Source organism: Myotis daubentonii, chromosome 1 (genome assembly GCF_963259705.1).
Source record: "Myotis daubentonii chromosome 1, mMyoDau2.1, whole genome shotgun sequence".
Lineage (NCBI taxonomy): Eukaryota > Metazoa > Chordata > Mammalia > Chiroptera > Vespertilionidae > Myotis > Myotis daubentonii.
This window is the reverse complement of record NC_081840.1, coordinates 172407759-172435583: the sequence shown is the minus strand read 5'-3', so window position 1 is coordinate 172435583 and position 27825 is coordinate 172407759. Positions and strand designations below refer to the sequence as shown.

Sequence of the window (27825 nt, the reverse complement as noted above, 5' to 3'; positions counted from 1 at the left end):
GATTTTCCTGGCATTGTTATTCAAAGATATTGTTGAAGTGACAGTGAGGGTATTGTGGGTGAATAAGTGTTTGCTACACCATCTTTACAATGGGGCACAGAGAGGACTCTGAGCAAAGGGGCCTTGCTAGGTTTTTCCCTGTCTATCCCACCTAGTTTATATTGAACTGTAGTTATCTGTGATGATATCTGCCTTCCTGGAGCAGGTCTGTTAGTGGCAAAATGGCACCAGGTGTTAGACCTGTGGAGTCAGACCAGACTTTGGTTCTTAAACTCCTTACTTGAGTTCTGGCTAAGAAAGAATTCAGAGTCAAGACTCAAACTGTAAGAGAAAGTTTATTTATAAAGTTGCAGAGGTAGAAGAAGTAAGTGTAGAAAAAATGGGCTCAGGAAACAAGTTACAGAGGCAGAAGGGCCCTTGGAGCTTAGGAAAAAGAGAGAGGTGAGGAAAAACCCACCTTGGGGAAAGGTGTGGGCATGCTGCGTAGAGAGAGCCTAGCTGGGTGTTCCTTCCTAAGAACTTTCAAGGTGGGGAATTTTAGGGCCCTTCCCAGGGGAGGATCTCAACAGAATATGCATCACCTTTCCAGGTGTGTCCTTCAGAGCCATGGTCTCCACTCGTTAGTCATCATCACGGCAGGGGTCATTATGCAATGCAGCTGGTCCTGATGTCAGCCATAGCACCCTTGATTGGTTTTGCTGCTTTTCTGGTCCTGGAGCTCAAACAACACAACTGAAGCCTGATGTATTTGATGGGAGTCAGAACCTCATTATCCTGGGGGCTTAATGCTTACGGGCTATTCTCCGCCCCTTTGTTTGTTCCCTTCTAAGGGGGTCTAACTCAAATGCCTAGCAACATGCCAGGAGTGCAAAGGTCAAGGAGAGTCCAAACTGCATGACCAGAGATATGAAAGGTAAGGGGATCTAAACCGTATGACCAGTGATATGCTAGCAAGGGAAGGTTACTGTGTGGTTCAGGTCCTTGTTTTCCCAGTTTTACCCATTGCTAGGTACCTGGGGCTTTCCACCCTGGTGACCTTGTGTATCTGGCCCATCGTCCTTGCTTTGTTCATGTCTGTCTGCCTACTGCAGGTCCTCCATCTAAATTCCTTTTAGGCAGAGAGAAGGTCAAAGTCTTTTGAAAGTACTGAGTCTTTTGTTTCTTAAAAAACTGCTTAAAATAATATTGCAAAAGGCATGTTTTGGGGTGTCATTATCATTAGAGATTGTACTTTATATCAATTACTATTCATGATCAAAATTACAACCACTTTTATATATATATATATATATATATATATATATATATATATATATATATATTATTGATTATTTACAGGGAGGAAGGGAGAGGAATAGAGAGTTAGAAACATCAATGAGAGAGAAACATCCATCAGCTGCCTCCTGCACACTCCCCACCAGGAATGTGCCGGCAACCAAGGTACATGCCCTTGACCGGAATCGAACCTGGGACCTTTCAGTCCGCAGGCTGACGCTCTATCCACTGAGCCAAACCGGTCAGGGCTTACAACCACTTTTCACAGGCGAAATGAGGAAGACTTACCAAATATATGCTTACTGTTTATTGGTGATTACTTTATGTATGTTAATAGGCAACATTTCTCACAGGAAATGTCAGCTATAATTTACACTCACTACTGGAACAAAATGCAAATATTTTCGTGTCATTTGAAAAATTGACAAGGAATTATAACTTTTTTATGGCAGATCAATCAATCAATCAATCACCTGACTGCCTTCATACTTGAAAATGTTTCCATGCTTGGATTTAAGTTATTGTAGTGTTCAAACATTTGAGTTGTGGTGTAGCAGATAAAATGAAACCTCAAATCATTCTCTAATCGCAAGAACATCCTGGCAGAATTACTGTGACTTGTCTGTTAAAATTGATTTCCTCTGAAGAAAAATTAGGCTTTTCTTATTGTGTTAAAAAATGATTTTATCTATTAAGTGTCTTTTCCTGTGAAGACATTTTTCTTTTATGACCCAAAGGGAAAAATGTTTTTCCTCCTAAGTTTTTCTATCCTCTATATTCACTAATCTATTAATCTGTATTGCTAACAAGATGAAATGTAATCTAAGAAGAGTATTTTAAAAAATGAATTTACAATGGACAAAAATTTCTAAAATTATGGATTCCCCACATCTTATTTTGAAACATATGCATTGCTTATTTTTACATTGCTTTATGCCTTTAATAAAAGCAAAAGAGGGCAGACTTGTGTGCTGAAAAGGAAATCACAATGTTTGGAATGTAGCTTTTCTTGAAAGCTACAAGAAACAAACTTTCTTTAGGACACTACAGATGCTTTTTTTGGGTTTGGAACTGGAGTGCTCTGTTGTGGCTTTTACTATTAGTGATGATGGTTAAGTTTGTCTGTTGTTGTTTTAATAAGACTAATCAGGAATAGTGAAATGCCTTTCCATCTTATTCCCAATATTTTTGAAGTTAGATTTTACCCAACCTGGTGACATCTATAGCATCTATAGGGAATAAAAAAATAGTTGCTGGCATTTTTTGCATTTGTTGTTTAATGATAGATTACTGAACAATAATGCTTTGTAATTAGAGTATTTCCAGTAAAAAAACAAACAAAAAAAAAGCGCGCGCACACACACAAACACAAACCCACACAAACACAGTATACATTCGCAGAGAGGCCTGAAGTTGCAGTTCTTTACCTGAAATTATAATAGCATTATTTCTATAATAGCAGAGGTGAAATTAGAATGTCTTCAGTGTATAGCTCACATATTTGGAGGAATAATTCTTACTACTGAAAAGATGTACTCATGAAAGTAAAAGTTAGATTGGGTAGTCAGAAACTTCAACAAGCTGTCAATACATGTAAAAATGATAACTTTCATTTCTTGGTCAGTGAGGTGAGGACTGTGCTTCATAAACACTACTTAACAAGGTATGGTAAAATAAAATTTAGTAAACTATAAATAGGAGTAAGTACATAGTTTTATTCTTTGTAATTATTCCATGAGGTTTAACTTCTAATATTTTATGAAGCCAAAATTCTTTTTTTTCTGTACAATCTGGTATTTATTAATATTTTGGTCAGAGAAATCCAAAGTTCACTATCCTGGAATTCCAGGCTGTTTTTGAGACTGTAGGCTGACTGGCCTCAGCTTGTCATACTAGATGAGGTTTGCCCAAACAACAGACCTAAAGATGCTAAGAACCCTTTTCTTCTAGCTGGGGCCTGTGGGTGAGATACTGATATCATCAGAAAAGCTGTACAGTTCCACAATTTGCTCTATGGTATAGGTATCAAGGAACAAAACAGGAACGGAGGGCTCCAGTCCCTCCAACTGAGGACCTTGCATTTGGACATCACTTGTGGGATTCTCGGTGATGACAGGGTCCCATGCCAAATTGGAAGGGCCTATGGGCTGAGGTGGAAGGGAGCTATGGGAATCTGAAACTCTAGGGGGGAAATAATAAGGACTAGTTGATGTTGTGGGTGGGGTGGGCACATTCGTGGCTGGAAGAATCTGATTTGGTTGCTTTAGTGATAGCTGCTGCTGCTTCTGCTTCCTTGATTTGACTCGTCTTCTTAATGAAGTCTTTGTTGTTGACTCCGGTGGGTAGAGTTCCAAGGCAAGTTCCTTTTGGAGATTTTTATTTGGAAACCTGTTGCCGTTAAATTGAACCTCCAACTGTTCATGCTGCATACACATGAATAAGGTATGTTTTCGGTACTTCTTCCATGTTACAGTCCCGAATCCTCTTGGAGTGCCCATTTTCAAGCCTGCTGGATGTGCTCTCTGAAAAAGCAGTTCCTTTAGTGTCTTCTTGTGGTGTCTGAAGCCAAAATTCTTAATTATGAAATGATTGTAAGATTAATTTTGACCTAAGGTTAAAAAAATAAAAAAAGTATTAAGAACATTTTTTAAAAGAATGTTTTTATTAATCAGAACTTGCCAAAAGAGCCCTGTCAATTCCTATGGAATATGTTTATAATTTTTTTTTATTTACCTCTAATCTGAAATATGTCTTATATTTGGACTTGCTTCCTTCAGATTGTGACTTGATTTTTTTCTATTTGATCAAAGTTATAGGTATATTATTCCTTGGGAGTAGTGATGATTAAGGGATATCATTCTGTAATTACTTTTTTCAAAGATGAGGCTACTAACATTTTTTTATAATATATGAGTCAGATAAAATTTGCATTGAGATTAATTGGTTAAACCTGATACTTAAACCTTTTGCCATAATTATGTGTCTAATACCCTGCATGCCATAACAATATTTTGAAGTGCTATACTTTGCATTTTGCTTCACAAAAATAGTTGAATTGATAAAATCCTTTTTGCTAAATGCTGTCATGTGTCCATCTTTTTAATACCCTCCTTGTTCGTTATAAGTGTCCTTAGCCATGCTGCCTAATGAAAGGTCCCTCAAATCAAGTCTGATTACTTCTCTAATGTTTTCCAGGCATGCTTGGTGATGAGCCTGGCATATGAAACAATTTCCTACAGTAATAAAACTAATTAAAGTAGGCAGTCATCCACATACCACTTTCTAATGAATTATAATAAGCTCATTAATCTCACCCACTCTTATTCCAAAAAGTCTATTGATAGGACCTGCATGTCACAGTACAATCCTCAGCCTTAAAAAGGGACAGCTACTACAGATTTAAAGAAGACATTCTGAATTTAAGTTACAAAACCACAAACAGCTGACTGATGTTTTAAATGAAATGTTTAGCTTCTAAACTCTGCCCAGAGTTCGTATTGACAAGAACCTTTTCCATTTGAACCCTTCTGTAATTAATTTAACAAAGGAAAAATGATTCATTGTATAATAATAACTCTTCAGAACCTTGAAGACTAAAATTGAATGGACACATTCCACAGTTCTTCTGGGAGATCATAGGAAAATGATGAGTTGAGTACTTGAGATGAAGTGATAAAAATGCAGCCCGTTTCCCCTGGAGGTCTGGAGAATCTGTTCAAATGTCAAACATAATAATAACTACTTTTCTGTTAACTCTTCTCCAAATTTGTGTGGTACCTGGTGAAGCAACATAAGAAATATTATTCCATCTATTTACAAATAGTTTGTAACATAGATCTATTGTTCTTGAGATTTTACTGTGAATATGATACGGTTCTTAAATGTGGCACATGGAGAGAAAATTTCTGAACTATAATTGTTAATAGTAAGAAAATATTTTGAGGGATAAGGCAAAGGTTTAGCTACATTCATTATAATTTGATGTTTTAAAAATGTCAGTTTCTGTTCTGAAGATTATTACTACTATGATACACATATGGATTTTTCCCTTAAGAAGTTAATTATAAATATACTAGAGGCCTAGTGCACGAATCTGTGCATGGGTGGGGAACAGCCAGCCTTGCCCCAATCAGTGGATCGGGGTTGGGCCTGTCAGGTTGACTGGCCAGCCTTCCCTGATTCGAGCCCAATTAGGGCCAGGCCAGCTGGGGTGAGGGGCTGCATTCAATGGGCCAGGGGGCCCTGCCCCCGATTGGAGTGGGGGGGTTGATTAGGGTGGGACCAGCAGTGAGGAGAAGCTATGGATGGTGGACCCAGATGGGGTGGGGGGGCTGATCAGGGGTGGAGCATGCTTGGGGGAGGGGCTGTGGGCAGTGCGCTGGCCAGCCCCACCCTCAAATGGGGTAGGGAGGATGATCAGGGGCCAGTGGCCTGGGGGAGGGGGCATAGGTGTTTGGCCAGCTGGCCCTGCCCCTGATCAGAGTGGGGGAGCTGATTAGGGTCACAGCTGGCTGGGGGATGGCCGAGGGCTGATCGGGGTAGTGGGGGCCTATCGCGGGTGGGGCCAGCCTGGAGGAGAGGCCATAGGTGGTTGGCCAGCTGGCCCTGCCCCTGATCAGGGTGGAGTGGGCCAATCAGGGGTGGGGCCGCCTGGGGGAAAGAGCCACAAGGGGGTTGGCTGGCTGCCCTGAACTGGATCAGGGTAAGAGAGGCCAATTAGGGGCAGAGCCAGCCAGGGGGAGGAGCTGTAGGAGGTTGGCCACCGGCCCCACCCTCAATAAGGCAGTTGTCTGGCCGCAGTGGGCATCATAGTGACCAGTCATTCCATTTGTTACAGCATTCCAGTTGCTGGCTTTTTATATATATGTAGATAGGTTTCAAAAGTAATATGGAATAAATGTAATAATTTACATGTAAATAGGCACCTTTTAACTTATGAAATTAACATTCAAAATTGTTATTTACATCTATGAATTTTTAGCTAGTGTTTTATAGTTCTTTAGAGGGGAAGAGGTTGGATATTCTATGATATTTCCTTTTCTAAAGCAGATGTTTAAAACCCTGACCACTTCAGAAGGTGGATGCTGTCACTGGCTCCCAAGCTGGGATGAGCTATAACTATGGTGGTCAGTTGCCCTTGTACGTGACACTGGGTTGGTCTCATTGCTTTGAACAACAGTTTAGGAAAGGGCTTTTGGTGCCAGTCTGTACAGGTTCCTCTATTAGCTGTAGGGTCTTGAGAAAGTAGGTTTTACATTTCATTCTGTATCTTCATGTGTAAAATGTAGGGAGTGGCTAGAGCTGTGCATCCCAAAGTGCAACTGATAGTAAATGTGGTGTTTAAGTAATGTTTAACACAATGAAAAACAGTATTGTATGAAATAAAACAATTTTTCTTTTTAATTTCATTACAATTCTCTTGAAATCAAGGAGAAACAATTTGTTCTATCCTATATAATATAAGCCCAATATGCTAAGTGTCCAGTCATCTGGTCGTCTGTTCAACCAATCAAAGCGTAATATGCTGAGGCCACTCAACCGGTTGCTATGATGTGCACTGACCACCAGGGGGTAGACGCTCTGACCGGTAGGTTAGCTTGCTGCTGGGGTCCAGCCGATTGGGACTGAGCAAGACAAGCCGGACATGCCCTGGAGCCCTCCTACAATCCCTCCCCAGCTGGCCAACCTCCCCCGTCCCTCCCCGGCCCCAGTTCTACACCAGTGGGGTCCCTCGGCCTGGCCTGCACCCTCTCGCAATCCGAGACCCCTGTGGGAATGAAGTAAAATTGTTGAAAGTTATCTCCAAGATGATAAAATTAAATGAGAGCTTTAGGAAAAATTTTATAGCTCCAATTGACCTTGTTGGGAAAAGAAACCCTTGTTCTAAATGGTCTTGCTCCAATTAGTAGCTCTAATTAACGGTGTCTATTAAGAGCTAGCTATACATTGAATAAACTTTGGTAATGTGCCTTCATGTTCATAGGAAACATGACTCATCATCGTAACATCCAACCTAAGTATAAGGTTAATAAGTAATATTTATTCAGTGCCTGGAAGTCAGTCACTCCTAAATGATTTACATGTATTAACATACTAATCTTCATCATTCATTTTAATGTTTAAAACAACCATATACATTAAGCACTAATAATTTCCTCATTCTCCATGTGAGAAAAACAAAATATCCCAATCTTCAGGAATCTGAGAAAGGCCAGACAATTAAGTAAATGAAAACATTTTGTGTGTGTGGTTGTTTTGTTTTGTTTCTAAATATGTTTGTATTGATTTCAGAGAGGAAGGGAGAGGGAGAGAGATATAGAAACATCAGTGATGAGAGAGAATCATTAATCAGCTGCCTCCTGCATGTCCCACACTGGGGATTGAGCCCTCAACCTGGGCATGTGCCTTGACCGGGAATCAAACCATGACCTCCTGGTTCATTGGTCAATGCCCAACCACTGAGCCATGCTGGCTGGGCTGTGTGTGTATGTTTCGATTCTGTCAGTATCCAAGTACCCCATGCATTTCTATCCCCTACTATTCTCTGTTTCTTTAATTCCAGCAAGCCCGTTAACTTAGTCCTCTCAGTTCTCAACGGGAAACTTATTTCTTTCAACATTATACACCCAGTGTCTGGGCACATGGTAGGCACTCAAAACGTATTTGTTGAATAAATGTATTGAAAGATTAATTAATCGATAAATTTCTGCTCTAAAACACAACTTTAAAAATGCCTCTACACATAATCTCTTGGACTCTAAGAACTCACCCACAACACTTCCTGTTCTCTCTGTCTTACTTAGTTTTCTCCTGAGAATTTGTCACCATTTCTGTTATTAATCTTGGATCATTTGGAACCAGAACAGTGTACTTTGTTGTCAGCATGTATAAGTTCAAATAAAAACTCCATTACTTATTTCTAGCTACTATTTAACTGTGTGATATTGGAAGATGTATTTAAAGGTCTCTGCTTTTGTTCTGTGTATAATATAGATATTAGTAACTAACATATCTATCTGGCATGATTATAATTATTATTATTTTGTTAAATCTCACCTGAGGATATTTTTCCATTGAATTTTTAGAGAGAGTGGAAAAGAGGAAGGGAGGGGCAGAGAGACAGAGAGAGATGAGAGAGACACATCAATTGGTTTCCTCAGTGCTTAGAGTATTGGCCCAGTCAGGGCTAGAACTTGCAACACAGGTCTGTGCCCTTGACCAGGAATAGATCCCAGGCCCTTTGGTGCACAGGCTGACACTCACCACTGAGTGCACTGGCCAAGGCAGTAGCTGTATTATTGTATTATTTTACTGACTACAGTAAATGTGCCTAAAACATCTAAGAATGTTTGGCATATTTTAGATCTTTTTTTTTCTTTTTTTTTAATGAAAGAGGCAATGTAGCATCATATTGAAACACTGGAGCCAAACAGACCTAATACTATTACTGGGTAGTTCTGGAAAATTGTGTGAATTGTTTATACATTCAGAACAGTTTTTCAATGCTTAATCACAAAATACAAGTCCCTAACACAGGGTTATTGGACAGGTTAAATGAGAAAATTTGTTCAGTATGCTTGACATACAATTAAAACCAAATAAATGTGAGCTGCTGCTTTTAGTAATAATTCTTCTTTACTTTATATTTTCTTTTATTCTTTTGGTTTAATATTGGGGGGGAAAGAAGACTGAATAAATTTATTAGGCTATTTTCATGTAGTTCTCTCTAAAATATAAGCACCATTTTTTGCCTGATAACAGTATAACTCAAATTACATTATCTTGAACACTAAACTGCTTAAAGTTACTACTTTAGGAAGTAGGAAATGTGGGTCTCACTAAAGTTAATTTGTTAGAATATGCATTTTACAGACCACTGGCAATGGGGAGACTATGATAGAAAGAAGATTTATACTATATCCCTGTATTCATCAATCTGTGCGTAGAAAGATCTAAAATTCACGCACTCGAAAAAATATCCAAGAAGATTAATTTGGAAGTAGGATGTGCATAAGTGCATGGATTGCTGTATCTCTTGTTGGATGATTGCAAGTAAGTATTGCTGTAAAGTATCTAAGAAGCAGAATTTATTGTAATCAAATTCCCCCCAATAAATGCCAGCATATTATTGGAAATGTATTCTTCTAGAAAACTAAACCAAACCAATACACCAACAAGTTAAGAAGCCAAATCTATCGTTCTCCAAACTAATACCCCAGAGATTGTGTACATTTTATTTTGGGTTTGTTTGTTTGTTTTTAATTTGGGGAAGGGGACAGTTTTCTTCAACGAAGACAATGAACTTCGTGTGGGATAATGCATTTAATCTAGAGGAAACACTGTACTCCCAAGATTCCTGATCCCTTAGAGCAGGGGTCCAGAAACTAAAGCCCGCGGGCCACATGCGGCCCGCCGAAAACATTTATCCGGCCGCCTGGTGTTTTTACCGCCGCTGCCTGTTGCTTAGCAGCTGACTAGTGTTTTTTTTTTTTAAACTATAGTCCTGCCCTCTAACTGTCTGAGGGACAGTGAACTGGCCCCTGTTTAAAAAGTTTGAGGATCCCTGCCTTAGAGATAGGGTTAGAGGTCCTTTTGACATTTAAAAAGTCTTTATTAAACCATATTGAATTAATTCACACTTATTTATTTAGAAGTTAATGCTGTGGTAAAGATTATTTCAGATACTAGTTGAACATTTTCCTGGAGGACTTGGGAGAAAATTTGCAATCTAAGGCATCTACTATCAGCTTAGTTAGAATATTATTATCTCCTTCCTCTGATATTGTAATAGCCTTCTTATAGGTCCTCACTTCCTCTCTTACAACTTTATCCCCTCCTCTTATTCTCCCAATCAGTCTTTCAGCTTTCTGTAGATTATGTCCTATTCCTTTGTCCTTAAATCAAGTCTAAAAATCTTCATTCCCCTTGTCCTTAAGATAAAATCTAAGAAAAACAAATGATATGGCTTATTTTACAGCATTAAGTGCCATTTTGCCCCTTTTGTTCTTTACTTCATCTATACTAGGTATGTTTCATGTCCTTGAACTTTCTGTGTCCCCATTTATGTAGCTTGGTCCAGCAGTCCAGGCGGGCTTTGGTGTTTCTTTCTTTCTTTTATCTTTTCCCACGGGAAGACCATAGTCATCCTTCAGATCTCAGCTTAAACATTATTTCATTGAAAAAGACTAGATTTTGTTTCCCTAAAACCTAGTAGTTCTCTTCCATAACATCATCACACTGTAAAAAGTGTAAAGAGTATAAGCATCCTTTTTCTATCTTATTTGCTGCTATATTCTCAATCCTTGTACAGTGGTTAGCATTTAACATTTACTTATTTCTAAAGGACCGGACTGAGCCCTGACCAGTGTGGCTCAGTCAGTCAGGCATCACACTGTGCACCGAAAGGTTGCTGGCTCGGTTCCTGGTCCGGGCACATGCTCGGGTTGCGGGCTGTTGCATGCAGAGGCAGCCGATCATTGTCACATTGATGTTTCTCTCTTCTCCTTTCCTCTCTCTCTAAAAATCAATAAACTATTTTTTAAAAAACACACAAATGAATAAATAAATACCCTACTGAATGAAATGTATTTAAAATAATGAGAGTTATAAAATTACAAGTTCATATGAGATTTTCCTTAAGGGTTATGCATGTATAAACTTACAATTTCAGTTTCTACCTCATTGATCTCCTCCCCACACAGACATCACCCCTTGATATAGAACCTGCCAGCTGAAAAATGCCTGATACTCCCTTGGATTTAAGGTTTAGTTGTGTGACCCAAGTTTGGCCAATGGGCTAGAGGGAAAAATATTTCATGGGATGAGAAAGATACTTGTGATGAGAAAGTGTTCTTCCCAGTATTACAACCAGTTGATTGAAAACTTGCTTTTTGGACGTGTGTTTGCGTTCTACAACTGTAAAGGGTCACACCTAAAAACAATGCCTACCCTTTGAGGATGAGTATCTGGATCTTTAATAATGTCATACTACTGAATTAACTGAGCCTGGAACCACCCACTTCTGGTCATCTTGTTACATGAGATAATTAACATCTTTTCTGTTTAAGCCACTTTTAAATATGTATCATTTTACTTATTTTCAAAAACACCCTAACTATAACTGAGATGCCCTCAGGACTGACTTCCCCTGGATCCCTGTTACACAGTTAATCATTATTATCTGGTGGAGTAGGAAATCTAGGTTTGTCTACTAATCAATGAGGACAAGTTGCTTCTTTAATCTGCGTGTTATGCTTCCTCAAAAGGAAGATGGGCTGGAATCCCAAAAAAATAAGCATGGACATTAGTATCATTTTCTACTTCCCTTCTAAATGATCTCTAAGAATATTTTAGGTTCATTAATGATCCTCAAAAGAATTAAAGAAAGCTGCTGAGATAGTAGAAGCAGTACAAATACTATATAGTCATTTATTTTTATTGTGCATGCAAGCTGCATGTTCTAATGAGGCAGGAGAGTAAGAAGCTCGGAAAATTCCTTGGCAAGTGGAATGAGGAAGTTGAAACAAATAGCTGAACAAACTGACCCAGCAATTTACAGCCAGATGCAGAAGGTCACCTCCCTAGGGAAAACATCTAGGCCTCACTGGTATTTCAGCTCCAGGCACAGAAAAGCAGCAAAACCAGGTGGGTGACACCAGGACCAGCTGCCATGGCTAACACCCCCTGCCCTGGAGCTGACCAATCAGTCAAGACCATGATCCTGAAAACTGATAAATTTTCTGTCTGCTGAAACCCTCTCCTAAGACCTCCTCTAAGCTTCCAGCCTGCAAGAAAGAAAGAAAAACCCTCAAGACAAAGGACCCAGCACGCACTCTCCCTCGGTGGAGCACACCTGTGCCTTTCCTTTCCCTCCTCTTCTTCCCCCACAGGCGTGCATCTCCTAAACTCTAAGGGACCCCTTGAGACTTGCAACCCAAGGAGCAATGGGCAGTGGCAGCTCATCCCAGGCTAACCCTTTGAACCTGTCTCCAAGGCCCTCTTTTCTCTGACTTCCCAATGAGCTAAAGCAGCCCTACCTCAGCTCATTTCCTTCCTATAACATATGTAGAGAGAGCCAAAGCAGACCAACCTGGGCTCTTTTGTTGCTTCTTCTATGCTAAGGAGTTCCATTGTCCCCAGCTTTAATAAATAAACCCTCATAGGTACCTGAATTCTTGCTATGAAAGCTTTCCTGCATAAAGTCAAGAACTCACATACCGCTGGCTGGCCCTAGGCAGACCCACTAGGGCCACGTCCCCTGTCCAATAACACTAGGGAAATCTGAAAACTTTCCATGACTGATGTCAACTGGAGAGCAGGGGTGAAGGAAGTTCAGATTATCTACCATGATTTTATTTTATTCAAAAGTTGAAGGTGGGATCTAGTGGAGGGAGAACTACTTCCATCCAGTTAACTCCATCTATAAGAAAGGGGGCAGGCATAGGACAGTAGGCTATTACATATTATTGATATTACTTCAAATGAGTTTGTTAAAATAATAACTATGTATGCCTGGGAAGCCAGACAGACAGATCATCAGGAAGGCTTCTTGCCCAGGAATACTACTGTTTTTACTTTATTAACATACTTTGTAAAGGTAACCTAAATTCACTGAAGTATCAGCATTTCTTTGAATCTGTTAATCTTCAAAAGACCATGAATTCTTGGAACTAAGAATAGAAAAACTATGCCTCATAATGCTTTTATTCTCTATAGAACCAGACCCTGGGCTCAACTCAGAAATTAGTCATTCATCAAATATGCAATGTGTGGATTTTCTTTAAATGTAAATATAACCATGGAATCTTGGCTACTGGGGCTTCTCTGAGGCACTCTACTCTCCTGTAAAATCTTAGTAATACCACTTAACTCATAGGATTTCTGTAAAATCAAAACGAATGAAATAAAAGCTATAAATCCCATGGAACTGAATGGGTAATCTTTTCATATTTTTTTCTAGAAGTTGAATTTGGAAGATTTTTTGGATAAAATATGGAATATAAGAATTAGTTAATATTTTTACTTTTATGAGGTTGAAGAAAATAGGGTGTTTTGTACATATGTTTTCTGTGTTCTTTAAAATTATATTTATATATAATATGCAATCTTGGCTTTAGATATTAGGTAAAATAAAAATTCCTGCATTTTTCTGTTTTCTATAGCTATTGTCTACAATATGAAATCATGGTTTTTATTTGTTATCAAAATATCGACAGTCTTTTATTTCAGCTCTTTTGATAACTTTTGTTTTTGCCTTGAGCAAGTCACTTATCTTTTCCATTCTATTTTCTATTTCAATTTACTTATGAAAGATAGGAAGAAGGATTGCAATGTACCTTACAAAAAAGATAAAATCACATTGAAAAGAATTGTGAAAACTAAAACAGTGTGTTAAATGCCAGATATGGCAGCAACAAAAAAAAATCTGTTATAAAATAATATATTAGGAGTAAGTGGTTTTAATAGTGTGAAAGGTAGTAAAATTATATATTAATAAATCCTTTATTAAGTATTCAGATATAAATCATATATATATACATATATATATATATACACCTGTGTATATATATCATTTTAACTTCAAATTTTAGCTTAATTATTATTATTATTATTTTTTTTACTAAAGCACTAAAGGCACAAAGGACAGTAGATGGTTTGCCCATCCATTCATTTAATTGATATTTATTGAATTCTTCCCCTGTGAAAATTACTGAACTAGATGATTTGTGCTATATAAAGATAAAATATGGTACCTATCCTCAAAGGGGTTATATTTAATAGGGAATTAAGATATATAAACAAAAAACTCTATTAAGGTTCTCTTCCTTAGTGTAGAAACAAAGGCAAGGAGAACAATTCTGAGATCAATGAAGAAATTTAACAAGATGCAGAGTCCTGAATGAAGGCAGTGACAATGATAATTGAGGAAAGGGAATAAATTAAAAGAATTTTGGAGTAAGGAGGGAGATTGTCAGTTGTTTATGGAATGTGAGGGAAGATAAGAAAGATAAAGTCTTCTGGTTTCACTTGCAACTCTGGGGCCTATGGGTACAGCAAACATTAAACACAGTCCAACTTCCTGCTAGATAAACATAAAAACTCACAATATTTACTCCATATATTATTACCTAATATATCACTTCCTGCTTTCAAGGTGAAAAAAATTACAGGACATAATCAAGGCAGGAAACAAATACAATCTGAAGAGAGAATCAAGCTACAGAAGCAGACATATATATGACACAGATTATAGAATTGTTAGACAAGGAATTGAAAATAATTATAATATGTTAAGGGTTCTAGTGGAAAAAGAAACAACATGCAAGAACAATCTGGCAATGTAAAGCAGAGATGGCAACTCCAAGAAAAAACATCACAAGGAAATGCTACAAGTCAAAAGCACTGCAACATAAATGAAGAATGTCTTTGATGGGCTTATCAGTAGACTAGACTCTGCTGAGGAAAGAATCTGTGAGCTTAAAGATATGTCTACTGAAACACAAAAAGAAAAACATGAATGAAAAAATAACCAAATATCCAGGAACTCTGAGATAATTTCAAATAATATAAAATGTGCCTAACTGGAGTACCAGAAGAAAAAAGAAAGAATGGAGCAGAATAAATGCTTACAGTAATAAAGGACAAGACCTTTTCAAAATGAATGGCAAGCACCAAATCACAGATCCAGAAAGATCACAGAATTCCAAGCAAGATGCAAGTCAAAAAAATCAACACCCGTACATGCAATATTGAAACTGCAAAAAAATCAGCAAGCAAACAAAAAGACAAAGAGAAAATTTTGGAAGAATTCAGAGAAAGATAATACTTTACCTACAGAGAAAAAATATAAAAATTACAATGGACTTCTCATCAGAAACCATGCCAGAAGAGAATGGGGTAAAATACTTAAAGTGCTAAAAGAAGTCAAGGATGAGTCAGGATTCTTGGTCAAGTTATAGGAGAAATTACATTATTAAGACCAGAAGTGTAGAAAAAATAACATGTTGCCCCTGGGGGTGAGGATCTTTGATTTGAAACTTTGAGTCTGACACACCCGGAATATAACAAGTGTAAGTCTCCAGGAGGCAGTTAGAAATTTGGCTCAAGATTTCGTAAGAGGAGGGGTAGGGGGATAGATAATAAATACTGAAGTGCTAATTTATAGGTAGTTGTTGAGATGAAACATTTAAGGGAAGATGGGAGAGAGCTTCAGATGGAAACCTGGAATGAATGGGGGAAAAAACTATATATATATAGTGACTTTGAAAGAACAAAATGAAAGGAAAAATGTTAAAACATTTGAAAAAGTATCATACAATGTAATAAGAGAAAATGCTGGTGCAGAAGTCCAGGGGGATGTTGTATTGCCAAACCTAAAGCATAAATCAGGCTGAGGACTGGAGAAAAAAAAAAAAGTCTACTTAACACTGATGAGAGCAATTTTAATTAAGTAACTAGAGTGGAAACCAGCTTTCAGAGGCAGGGAGATTGATTATTTATTAGTTATTTATTCATTTGCCGGCTAAATTGCAAACGATGGTGTGGATTCCATATGCAGTTCCTCTTCCAAGAATCTCATTAATAAAAGGAGGAGAGAGTCAGGAACAGAAGCCAGGAATCGCAGAATGTTTGCTGTTGCTATGTTTGTTTGAAGAAAGGCAGAAACTTAATCTAGTTTAAAAACTAAGAGACTTAGTAGAGAAGATCTAAACTCAGTTACTCTAATTTAGAGGGCTTTCCCCTTAGATGAGTAATCTGAATAGAGTGAACAAGTGTATAACCTTTCCCATCCTGTTTATGATCTCATATACAACCAACTATGAACAATTCCAGGGAAACCCATCTTTTCCCCATCATCCTGGATAGTGGAAAGTGTTTTCCACATGGGGACAATTTACGGAACACTGTGACTACAATAAGCAAAAGTATACTCTTTATCATAAATGCATATGCTTTTTAATATATTCTGGGAATCATTCCTTTTTCAACTGATTTTTCAATAACAACATGTTCCAAAGAGTGAAGTTAGAAAAATGAAAACAGATGGGTTCCAATTCACACCTCCCATTGAGTCTTAAACCTGGAGGGGTAAAGCAGGGAGGAGGAGACTGTAAATCTTTGAAAAGCTTCCCGGATGACTTAGGTAAATCGGGTGATTTAGATAAATCTCCGTTCACTCTCTGTTGAAAGCTGCCTATCTAGTTTGCTAACCATGTACTAGTACTTCAGTATTGGCTTCCTCCAAGATACAGTTTTCTTTTCTTTACTCTTTATTATGTTATAATTCTGTGACTTGCTTGGCTCCCTTCTTATGATGTTAGACCATGCACAGCTGGGAAAATTTAAAGGAGCGATGGAAGAACAGCAATCATATTTAAGTTCACAGTAAAGTGAACATAAAGGTCCATTACTTTCAAGATAGTATAATACCATTAAAGTGCAAATCTCTCAAAGTGACAAATTCAGAATAAAGACGTCATGAATTAAAATTACAATTTCTGTGTTCAAGCAAAATAACTTGACAATTATTGACAGAAATAAGGCACCATTCACCTTTACAATATGTGCTTTCTATATAAATCTCAGTTCAATGCCATTTAAAATTGTACACTTTCATAAGTTGCCATTTATATATTTTACAATTATAACATTCTAGTAGATTTTCAGTAACATCTTTTTAGCACTGACAGTTCTTGTATACTTTCTTAAGCTTAACTAGCAAAATGCTTATTGTTTCTCTTTGTATAAAGAGTACTTCGTGGCAAAAAGATTCAAAGATGCCATTCTTTGTCTGCAGGTGCTTATAATTTAGCCACTTTTCTCCACGTTTTTTAGTGTCTACATGTTCAGGCTATTCTAAGTTTGTGGGTATTTATGGGGGCGGGTATATAAAACTATTTCCAAATTTTATCTCTTCCCTGTTTACTAAAGGAAATTTTGGTCTTGTCTACTTAATTTTTTTCCCTCCCTACACTCTGATGGGGGCTGCTTCTTTATCAGAGATATCCTTAATGGTTTTTGTGGTGCAAAATCAAGAAGGAAAGCTGGGCAGGTAGAAGGAAGGTGTCTCCTATCCTAAGCAAGGTAAGCAAGGACTGTAAAATGCTTAGGGGTGAGTGCAGAGGGGGGTGTATCAGAGAAACTGACAGAGAAGAGAATAATAGTGCAGATTATTCTTATGAACTCTGTGTTCTAGTCATGTTGTTCAGGATACACAAATGAAGATCTCTGGTTGTTATGGAACTTTTTTATGGGCCTGGAATCATTTCTTTTGAAAACAATATTATTCTGAGACTATACCATGTATGCCATGGATTCACTAGGTCATGTGATTGCTCAGTATGTTTGCATAAATATTTTTTTTTCATATATATATATGAATATATATATTTCTAGGATATAGCACCTTTAATATTGCAAGCACATTACTGAAAATTTAGAAAATAAAAAATTTATGATCACACATAAACCCATAACCCTAACAAAATAATTGTCATAATTTTGTATATTTTCAGATTTATGATAAGTATATATTTTATTTATACATTTACAAATATATATATTTTCATTTAAGCACTTAGGTTTTGTAACCATCATTCTTTAAAATTGCACAATATTTCATTTAATAGATTTACCATCATTTAATAATAATTTTTTGATTGTTGTATACTTAGGTTGCTTTCAACATTTAGACATTATCATGCTGGAAATCTACAGTATGGCTGCTAATTTTCAGTCTTCAAGACGTTTTTTTTTAAATAGCAGTGCTGGGATGGGATGGGGATGGGTGTGGGTATCAGGGCATTTATTTACATTTTCTCCCATGTCTGGAGGTGATATTTTTCTTAACTACACTTTGATTATATGTGAAAAGGAATCTGAACAATTGCTCCATGAACTTCATTACATACTGATTAGCAAAGTGAATAGGATTTTGATATAATTGACTTGTCTACACATTTTGATGAACCTCAAGTTTCAAGAATGTGGTGGTGCTTCCTAACTGGCAGCCCTAGTATCTGTACTAAAGTCCACAACGGGAAGTTCTGGGATTCATTTAAATGATTAGGTGATTGTGACATAGAGGAAGAAATACTGTGTCAGGAAAAGCCTTGCATAGATACATGCACTTGCTCAAGAATCAAGTAGTGACTAAAAGTGCAAAGATAAGGATACTATGTTTATAACAAAGAATAAAGAACTACTGTTATATTAGACGAGAGCAGGGGTGGGCAAACTTTTTGACTCGAGGGCCACAATGGGTTCTTAAACTTGACTGGAGGGCCGGAACAAAAGCATGGATGGAGTGTTTGTGTGAACTAATATAAATTCAAAGTAAACATCATTACATAAAAGGGTACGGTCTTTTTTTTTTTTTTTAGTTTTATTCATTTCAAATGGGCCAGATCCGGCCCACGGGCCGTAGTTTGCCCACGGCTGGACTAGAGGCTCAGTGCACGAAATTTGTGCATGGGTAGGGTCCCTAGGCCTGGCTGGTGATCAGGGCCAATCAGGTTCTCTGTCTCTGGGCCTCCCTGTCTCCTCCTTCCCTCACTCCCTCAGTGCCCCACCACCTCCAACACTGGTCGACCACCATGTTCCATGCCACCCCCCGGTGATCAGTGCACATCATAGTGAGCTATCAAACTCCCATTTTCTCAGTTGAACTCCCAAAGGGACGCTTTGCATATTAGCCTTTTATGTATATGTATATAGATATGCTGATAAGCCCATCTATTTCTAATATTTCTCTATGTTAGAAATAAGAGTAAGTACTTGGAGAGCTTTAAAGGTAAGAGATTTAGTAAAAAAAAAAATAGGTTGTGCTTTATATACTTTTTTTCATTCTTTCTTTTTGCTCATTTATTAACTATTTAAAAATCATATCAACTCAATTATCCAATATAATAAAAGGCTAATATGCAAATCGACCGAACAGAGGAACGACCAGTCGCTATGATGTGCACTGATCACCAGGGGGCAGATGCTCAGCCAGAAGCTGGGCTCAGGGCTGGCGAGCATAGCGATGGTGGCGGGAGCCTCTCCCACCTCCACAGCAGCCCTAAGGATGTCCAACTGCCATCTTGGGCCTAAACCATCAGTCGGACATCCCCCGAGGGCTCTTGGGCTGCCAGAGGGTGCAGGCCAGGCTGGGGGACCCCCCACAAGTGCACGAATTTTGTGCGCCTGGCCTCTAGTTTATGTATAATCTATATGAAGATGTTGCAGTTGAATTTATGTTATGTCTATATGTTTGATTCCTAGATCTGCTATAATAAACTATCACAAACTGAGTAGCTTAATCACCAGAGATTTATTGTTTTAGAGTTTTAGAGGCTGGAATTCTGAGAGTAAGGTGTCTACAACTATGCTCCCTTTGAAGGCACTAGGGAAGGATCTGTTCCTGGTCTAGCTCCCAGCTTCTGGCAGTTCCTTGGTTTGTGACAGAATAACTCCAATCTTCATGTGGCATTCTCCCCATGCTCACATCTTTGCATCCAAATTTCTTCTTTATAGTAAGACACCAGTCCATTGGGTTAGAGGCCTAAGTATTCCAGTTATTTTTCTTATCTTAACCAATTAATCTTCAATTACTTATTTCCAAACAAGGTTGCATCCTGAGGCACAGGGCATTTTTACTTCAACATGTGACTTTTGAGGGGACACATTCTATTCTTTTTTTTTTTTCTTTTTCTTGGGGAGGGGGAGACTTTTTTTTTCTTTTCTTTTTTTTTTTGACTCATTCTATTCTTAACAGTCTGTTAAATAGTTCAAGATTTTTTAGAAACAAGATATTTTCCATTGAAGCACCATCAACAGAAGATTATTTCATTTCTTTCTGTTCATGGATATTTCTCTGTCAACTGAAAGCCAATATCTTCACCTATGTCCTTGATCTCATCTCTTAATACTTGAAGGGTTTCCCTCCTTTAGTTATTTCTTCTTTCTCCTGTATTTTTAACTTCTCCCTCATTGCTGAATCATTCCAAGCAGTCTTTATTATACCAATTTAAGCTTTTTCATCTAAAACACACACACACACACACACACACACACACACACACACACACACACACACACACACACCTTCTCAACCGGATTAGCTACTATTCTTCATTTCTTGGAAGGGGCTTGCATTTGATAAGCACATAATTGTACTTTAGTTTACTTCTCACCTTGGAGTCTGCTTCTAACACTTATCAAAAAGGGCCTTATTTTTTGATGAGCCCTTATTTTTACTTTATCTGTGTTACATCTAATATCATCAACCTCGCTCTCCTTCTTAAAGGTATTTCCTGCTATGGCTATTCTAACACCACGTTTTCTTTGTTCTCAAACTGATAAATTGCGGTTTTCTTCACTTTTTTTCCTATTATTTATTATCCACTACATCAATATGCTGGTGATTCCCAAACCTCCATTTGCTGACCAGACTCTCTCTTCTGAGCCCCTGCCTACAAAGCCAGTGCACACTATATTTCTTCAGCTGGATATTACAGCTCGTCTTTTCTTCATCTTGGATTCTTTCACCTCAGATTGTATTTGCTCTCAACAGGAGTGAACAGTAATTGCATTCACCCAGAAGATCTGCCAGAAACTTAGTGTGAATCTTGACTCTACTCTCATTTTCCCCTCCCACTCTTAAGTTCTGTAAGTCTCCCAAGGCTGAAGTTAAGGTGTTGGCCAGCTGCATTCTGGGGTCTCTTCCAAGCCCATTTCTGTTATTGGAAGAATTTAATTCCTTGGCATTATGGGTTTAAGGTCCTTTTTCCTTGCTGACTGTTAAGTGGAAGCTTCTCTTATCTCTTTAAAATTCGTCTCCCTTCTCATGGGGACTCTCGCAATCATCAAAACAGCTTTCCTGAATCAAGTCCTTCTCATGCTTTCAGTATCTCTGACTTCGTTCTTATGTGATTCTTGGGGGTTCATTTGACTAGATTAGGCCCACCCAGATAATTTATCTATTTTAAGGTCAACTGTACCATAAAATATACTATAACCATAAGAATGATATCTTGTCCTATTCACACATTCTGGAGATGAGGACAGGAGAACTTTGTGGTGCTGTTTTACAGGTTCTACCCATCACGGCCTAACTGTGGTTGTTTTCTTTATATGTTTTTGAATGAGTCTATGGGCAAAAAATGCTATGATCCCCATTTTATGAAGAAAATGGAAACTCCAGGAAATAGTATAAACTACAACTGAGATCCAGTGGTTTTGTAATAATGAACACTTGGGTTTAATTCAGTAATGATTATTTTTAGTTCATTAGTATAGGAACATTCTTAAAACACTGAAAAATGTGGTTAGTAACAACTCCCTGGTAAAGATGATTATCCACTGACATGTATGTGAAGCATTTGGGATTGTTTCAGAATTTCAATAAATTGTATTTTCTCTATTAGTAATTGATTTATTCAAGGTCACACAGATAAGTTCTGACACAACAAAGATTCCAATAAAGTCTTCTCTGCCTAGATTGAGAGACAGCAAGAGGCAACATGAAAAACATGGCTGGATTTGTAGGGTTTTTTCTACAGCAGGTGAAAGTTTTTAGTATAGTTTAATGCCATTCAATTATAATCTGAAACTTTGAAGTACTCTTAACTTTAATTGCTGTAACCTTTAAGCCAAAATTTTGTTTTTTGATGGATGTTAATTATGCATTCAGTCACAATATGCAGGCATTCACTATATCAGCAACCATTCAAAAGTATATCTATTTCATAAGTTAAAAAATCAATTGTCCCTAATTCATATATAGGCCATCTTAAAAGACTCCTGCTTAACAATGGAGATATAACGAGGACTCGAAGATACTACTGTGTGTGCTGTCATTATCCATTGGTGCTCTAAACAGAACAAAGCATAACCTTTACTTTTTTCCTTAATATCTAACACTGGTTTGTGTTTTGTAGCTGTGATATCTGTAGCTTCAGCTAATGTTTTTTGCTTTTTTGCAGCTTATTTTTCTGACCTCCCAGACTGCCTAAAACCACTGCTTAAATTGAGTCACATTGTCCATAATTCCTGTACAGCATAATGTTGAGCTCTCTACTTTATCTCATCTTTAGAATTCTACAATTATGCCAGAATCCTTGATAAACACCCCTAAAGCATTACTTATTTCTGCATTCTTCATCATTGTCACTATTCAGCAGCACCCTATAAAAAAGAATACTACTAAATTTTTAGGATCTGCTAATATTACGATGTCCTCCTCTGGAGTTTTTAACTCCCCTTTATTAACACATAAAACTAAAAGGGCTTTACTCTCCCTTCATTATGCAAAAAACACGTGTGGCCAAGCAGTGCCCAATATTACCCACATTGTCCTTCCCTCTATCTGAATTGGTATAAATGCCCCAGGCTCAAGAGCTGGCTCAGCCTCTTGCCCCAGAAGGATGGTGGAAAGGTGCCCTCTACCTGCAGCCAGCCCCTGCTAGTGCTGTGTTTTATGAGATATAAAGATCCTTTTGATAGAGGGACATAACATACTGACACTCTGATGAAAGGCAGAACTCATTGTTACTTATACCTCCACTGAGAGAAGGCTTCCAGGCGGGGCCATGCAGGACAGAGTAACAGCAAACTAGAACCAGAGGGGGCAGTTTATGTATGGCTGGCAAGATGGAATTAGCTAGGTTTCCCTGGGGCTCCCTGAGGACCGGCTAAGTTGAATCCTTTCAAGAGCTCTGGGCCATACAGTCTGTCCCTAGTTGCTTAGTACCTGGGCTGGTGGTACATAATGGGCCTGGAGTGGGAGGGCCCAATAGGGAAGTGTTTTGGATGGGGACTTAATCAATCAGCTGTTCAAGAAGGGGAACTCACTGGCCTCTCGCCAGGGTCTTACAGCTGGGGTCAAGACAGCATTTTAAACAAAAAAATAAATAATAAAATAAAGCAACTGAATTATACACTTCTAGGTGGGGAATGGGATGTGTGTGATGTTTTTGATTACTTTTTATTCCCAGAAACTAAGTTCATAGTTATGTTCAAATATAACTCTCTTCTTTTCTTACTTAAAACATGAAAAGCAAGTAAGCATGCCTTCATAACAGGAACTTTTAAGAAGATGTTTTTAACCACTTCTATTTTTTCATATATAGTATATATTGTGGGAAGGGTCACTTAAAGAATTGCTTTCTGTGCTTAAGAAATGAGGCATAAAAAATAAATAAGATATCATGTAGTAATTTTGCCTATCTTCTGTGAGAGAAAATAATGCTGGTATCAGGAAATCTCAAAACCTCTTAAGGACATGTCTTTCCCTGTGAATTTTGTATCAAGCAAGTTCAATGGGACAATATGAATTAATATTACTTTTATCACTTTTGACTTTCTCTGGAGGGAAGCTCATTATTGATGAGTTTATAGAGACATTTATGTTTTCAGAGTGATTTATAATTGACTTTGATGAAACCCATGGGTTTAAGAAATCAGGAAACTAATCTGTGATACCTACTAACTCATTCTATGACACTGAGGCATTTGTTTCATATCCTTATATCTGAAAATTACGTACCATCATTTAAAAACTTTAGAAATTGAAATACCAATGTTTGCTTTTAAATTTTAATTTACACAAATTAAACTGTATGAAATAAAGAAAAGAACAGTGAAAACTTTGAATAACATTTTTATAAGGATCATGACCTGTTAACATGCTATTTTCTTACTGTACAGAAAAAGAAAAGTAAGATGGAGTACATTATACTAGATGAGTTATGCAACACAATTTTTTCTTATTAATGCAAGAAAGGGTATCTAACAGGGCTCTAATAACTTGGAATGACAAGCTTATGGTCTCCTGGAACTGTTTTAACGTCTTAGCAAATTTCTAAGTATAGGCTAACGTTTTTAACTATTCAAAAAATGTAGGAATACATTAAATAATGAGCACAATTTTAGGGTCTTGGTATTATTAATGGTTTTCTTTTACTTAACTTTTGCTACAACTGTCTTTTCTGCTTCATTTGTATACCTAAAGCCCTACTTGGCCTAGAATTATATAATTTCGATAAAAAAATTGTCAAGAAATATTATGATAGCAAAAAAGAAATTTTGTACATAAAAGTGTTTTTTAAGTTATAAAGCTCCTATACAATTATAGCATTGTTGTCATTATCTTCTGAGTGATGAAAGTCAGTAAGAAGTCTTAAGATTTCATGAGTAATACTTGCTATAAAATTATGTTGATATCCAAACAGTATTGTATTTAATTGCTTGAAAAACATAGCCAATATAACACTGTGACAAGGGACAATGCCATGTTTTCTGATTGGATTTACATGTGAAAAAATACATTGCTAAGATACTCACTTTGAACACATTTTGAGCATTTATTATGCCTTTTTTATTTTTATATTTCTATAAAAAACAATATTTAGGAAAAAAGGCACAGTGTACATCAATGGAGTGTTAGTATATCTCTTAAATGTATAGTCAAATTTAGAATATAAAATCTCTTTTTACTTAATTTAATGCAGGAGGAGATGATGGGTGGAGGTGGGAGGGGGTAATTGGGGGATAAGTGGTGATGGAAAATAATAAAATAAAGGAAGAAAAAATAAAAGGAAAAAAACTTAATGTTATAGTGTCATGTAGTAATTATTGACATTTAAATGCTTTATATATTTTAATTGTTTTATACTAAATAATAAAAAAATTAGGGTCCTATTTTTATTGACCTCGCTTTCAGTATTTGAAAAGCAGTTCCTCTTATAGTCTTGTTTATGTTGCAAATAGCCTGCTACTTAAGAGCTAAGTTAACTTAAGAATTATGAGGTCCATTATTTAGGTAGAGCTGCAGAATATTGTCAATTTATTAACATTTTTGTACGCTTTAAAGTCTGCCCTGCTGTCATCTCCTACCATATTTCTATTTTTTTCTTTCCTTTTTTCCCACTTGTTCATAACATTCTGTCATTGTTTACTTGGATAGAGTTGCCTGTTTCCATTTAATCCTTTGACCTTTTCATTTATAAGAATAAGGGAGTAGTATATAAGTCATAAAGTAAAGCCCTCCAGAGAGATGACCAAAGTCTATAAACAGAGAGTCTTGTTGACTCAATACCAATTTTAACTTGTTTTTCTAACTTGCAGCCAAGAGTTATATTTATAATTTTACCTGAGGAACTATGGGGAGGTTTGTGAGTTATAAATGATTTGATTTTTTTATAATCTGCATTTCTAATTTCAGCATATGATCATTTTCAAGTTGATTTACAGATTGTATTTATTTTTAATTTTATGATACTTGCTTTCTGTTTATACACTGGTCTTAAACAAAAAGATGATTCTAATTCCAGGCAAAAATAAATTATAGAGGGTGGGGGGAGGGTTGTAGGGAAGAGGGCTGGGAGAAAAAAAATAATAAATAAATAAATAAATTATAGAGTAAATGGGACTGAAGTCAGCTCCAGGACAAAATACCCAAATATATAGGTATCTGGCTCTTAACTTGTCAAATTCATAAAAGTGCGGAAATCAGATGATTTGTAAGGAATTTTTATATTTGTATTTCTGAATCTCTAGTAGTTTATATAATGAGAACATAAATATCCTTTTTGTGCATGAAATTAGCTACTTGAAATTTACACTAAATATAACATAACTTAAATACCAAAATCATAAGTAAATCACAACACATTTTACTTTGAAAATTAGTGCCATACATTTTTATAAAACTATAATGACTCAATTTACACAAATTCTAATAATTTGGAGTTTGCCCATATGTTCTGATAATCTCTATAACAAATCATCCCATAATTTAGTAGCTTAAAACGATACTTTTATTTTCATAATTTTTATAAGTCAGGAATTTGAAAAGGATTCTACTCAGGTAGTTATGGGGAGATGTTGGCAGGAGCTTTGGTCACCTGAGGCTCTGGGGCTGGATGTGCAAGATGACTCGCTCTGGGCTGGCAGTTAATGCTGGGTGTCCTTTGGCAGCTCAGACAACGCTGTCGATGGAAGCATGACTGCTGGGTTCTCTCTGCAAAGGAGTAAACTGAGAGCGAGTATCCCCAGAGACCCACTGTGGAAGCTGAAAGGTCTTTTGAGATCTAACCCTGAAAGTCAAGCAGAGTTACTTCCATTGTATTCTACTGGTCAAGCAAGTCAGTGAAGACCATCCCGGGTCCAAAAGGAAGGATTAAACTCCATCTTTCAGTAGGAATAATATCAAAGGAATTGTAGCTATTTTCAATCTACTATGTTATGAGTTCCATATTTATGAATAATTATTGAATTAGGAAGTAATTGAATTTTAGTCCTAAAAATTAATTATCCTTCAATGAAACAGAGGATGCTATACTTATTAAATTCTATTTTTCCTATTTGTGACTAATATCCATTGAAATAAATACAAGGTTACATTGGTTACATTAGCCTTTGTGTTAATGGAATACCCTTATTTTGAAAACCAAGAATATTAAAATCCAGTTAATTCTACACATCGACATGATTTCTAATTCAATATATTATCCCGCCAAATGTGTCCTAGAATTTTGCAAATATAGTGAGAATATTGAGGGAAATCACTACCAGTCTTCATCTCAGAGTAAGAATTATTCAAATTCTTAACTGAAGAACCGAGGATTTGATCCTCTTATTCTCAGAAACATCAAGGTTTTCTTACCAACACCCTCCATCAGCAAAGGCTTTCATTTTTGCATTATACAGGTACGGACCACAATATATTGACTAACAACAAAACTCTAGAAAACTAATATTTACTTTCAAAGTCATTAATAGATAAGGTTTTAAAAAATGGCTTCTATGACATATGATAATTAATGTGTTATTCCATAATAAAATGCAAACAATATGTTAGCACCTGTCTGATTTAAAGCTGTGAGATTCTGAACTTCTTGAAAAAGTTCCCCAGGAATGAAATCACAGAATTGTGAGAAGTGAATTTTTTTTGGAAAACCAAGCTTCTTTATAATTTTTATTAGCTGAAATATAGATAACTATTTCATTTTAAACTAATTAATCAACAAAATATAAATTAATATACAAAGAAATGTTGATAACTAATCAACAAAAAGCAATTGTAGTAGATCCAGGCTGAGGCTCAGATCCCCTTCCAGTGAAGGACTCACTGCCCAGCTGCAAGTCCTGTGGTTAGCTGACTGCTCCAGCTATTAGTGCCTGTAGGGCCTGCCTCAGCTGAAGTCAAGTTCATCTGAGACAATGAGTAAAGTAACAACTGAGATCTAGTTCCCTCAAGATTTCGCCTAACCAATGGCTGAACAGGAGGGAGTGGTATAAGAGCCACCTGCTCACCCTTAACCCTGGGTTCTTCTGAAGGGCAGTGTTGGCTGTGGAGCCTCTCCTTCAACTGGCAGAGTATTTGTGAGGGAGGACTCATGGCCCAAATAAACTTCTGCTCAATTCTGGTTCTTCTCCTTTTCTTTTCATGTGGATTTACTCTCTAATAAACTTTTTGCACCCTTAATTCCACGTAAGTACTTGTTTCCAGGAGAACCTAACCTGTGGCATTTTATTTTATGAAGGGAGTTAATCATTTAAAATTTG

At 37.0% G+C, this 27825-nt stretch overlaps 2 protein-coding genes across 5 annotated transcripts in view; one reads left to right on the top strand and one right to left on the bottom strand.

Moving 5' to 3' along the window:
* CCSER1 (coiled-coil serine rich protein 1) overlaps positions 1-27825 on the top strand; it is a 1185560-nt gene that overhangs the window by 544298 nt on the left and 613437 nt on the right. The gene's annotated exons all lie outside the window — the stretch shown is intronic.
* On the bottom strand, positions 3222-3773 carry ARGFX (arginine-fifty homeobox). Its single transcript, XM_059709637.1, has one exon. The coding sequence runs from the start codon at positions 3771-3773 to the stop codon at positions 3222-3224; it is 552 nt and encodes a 183-aa protein (XP_059565620.1).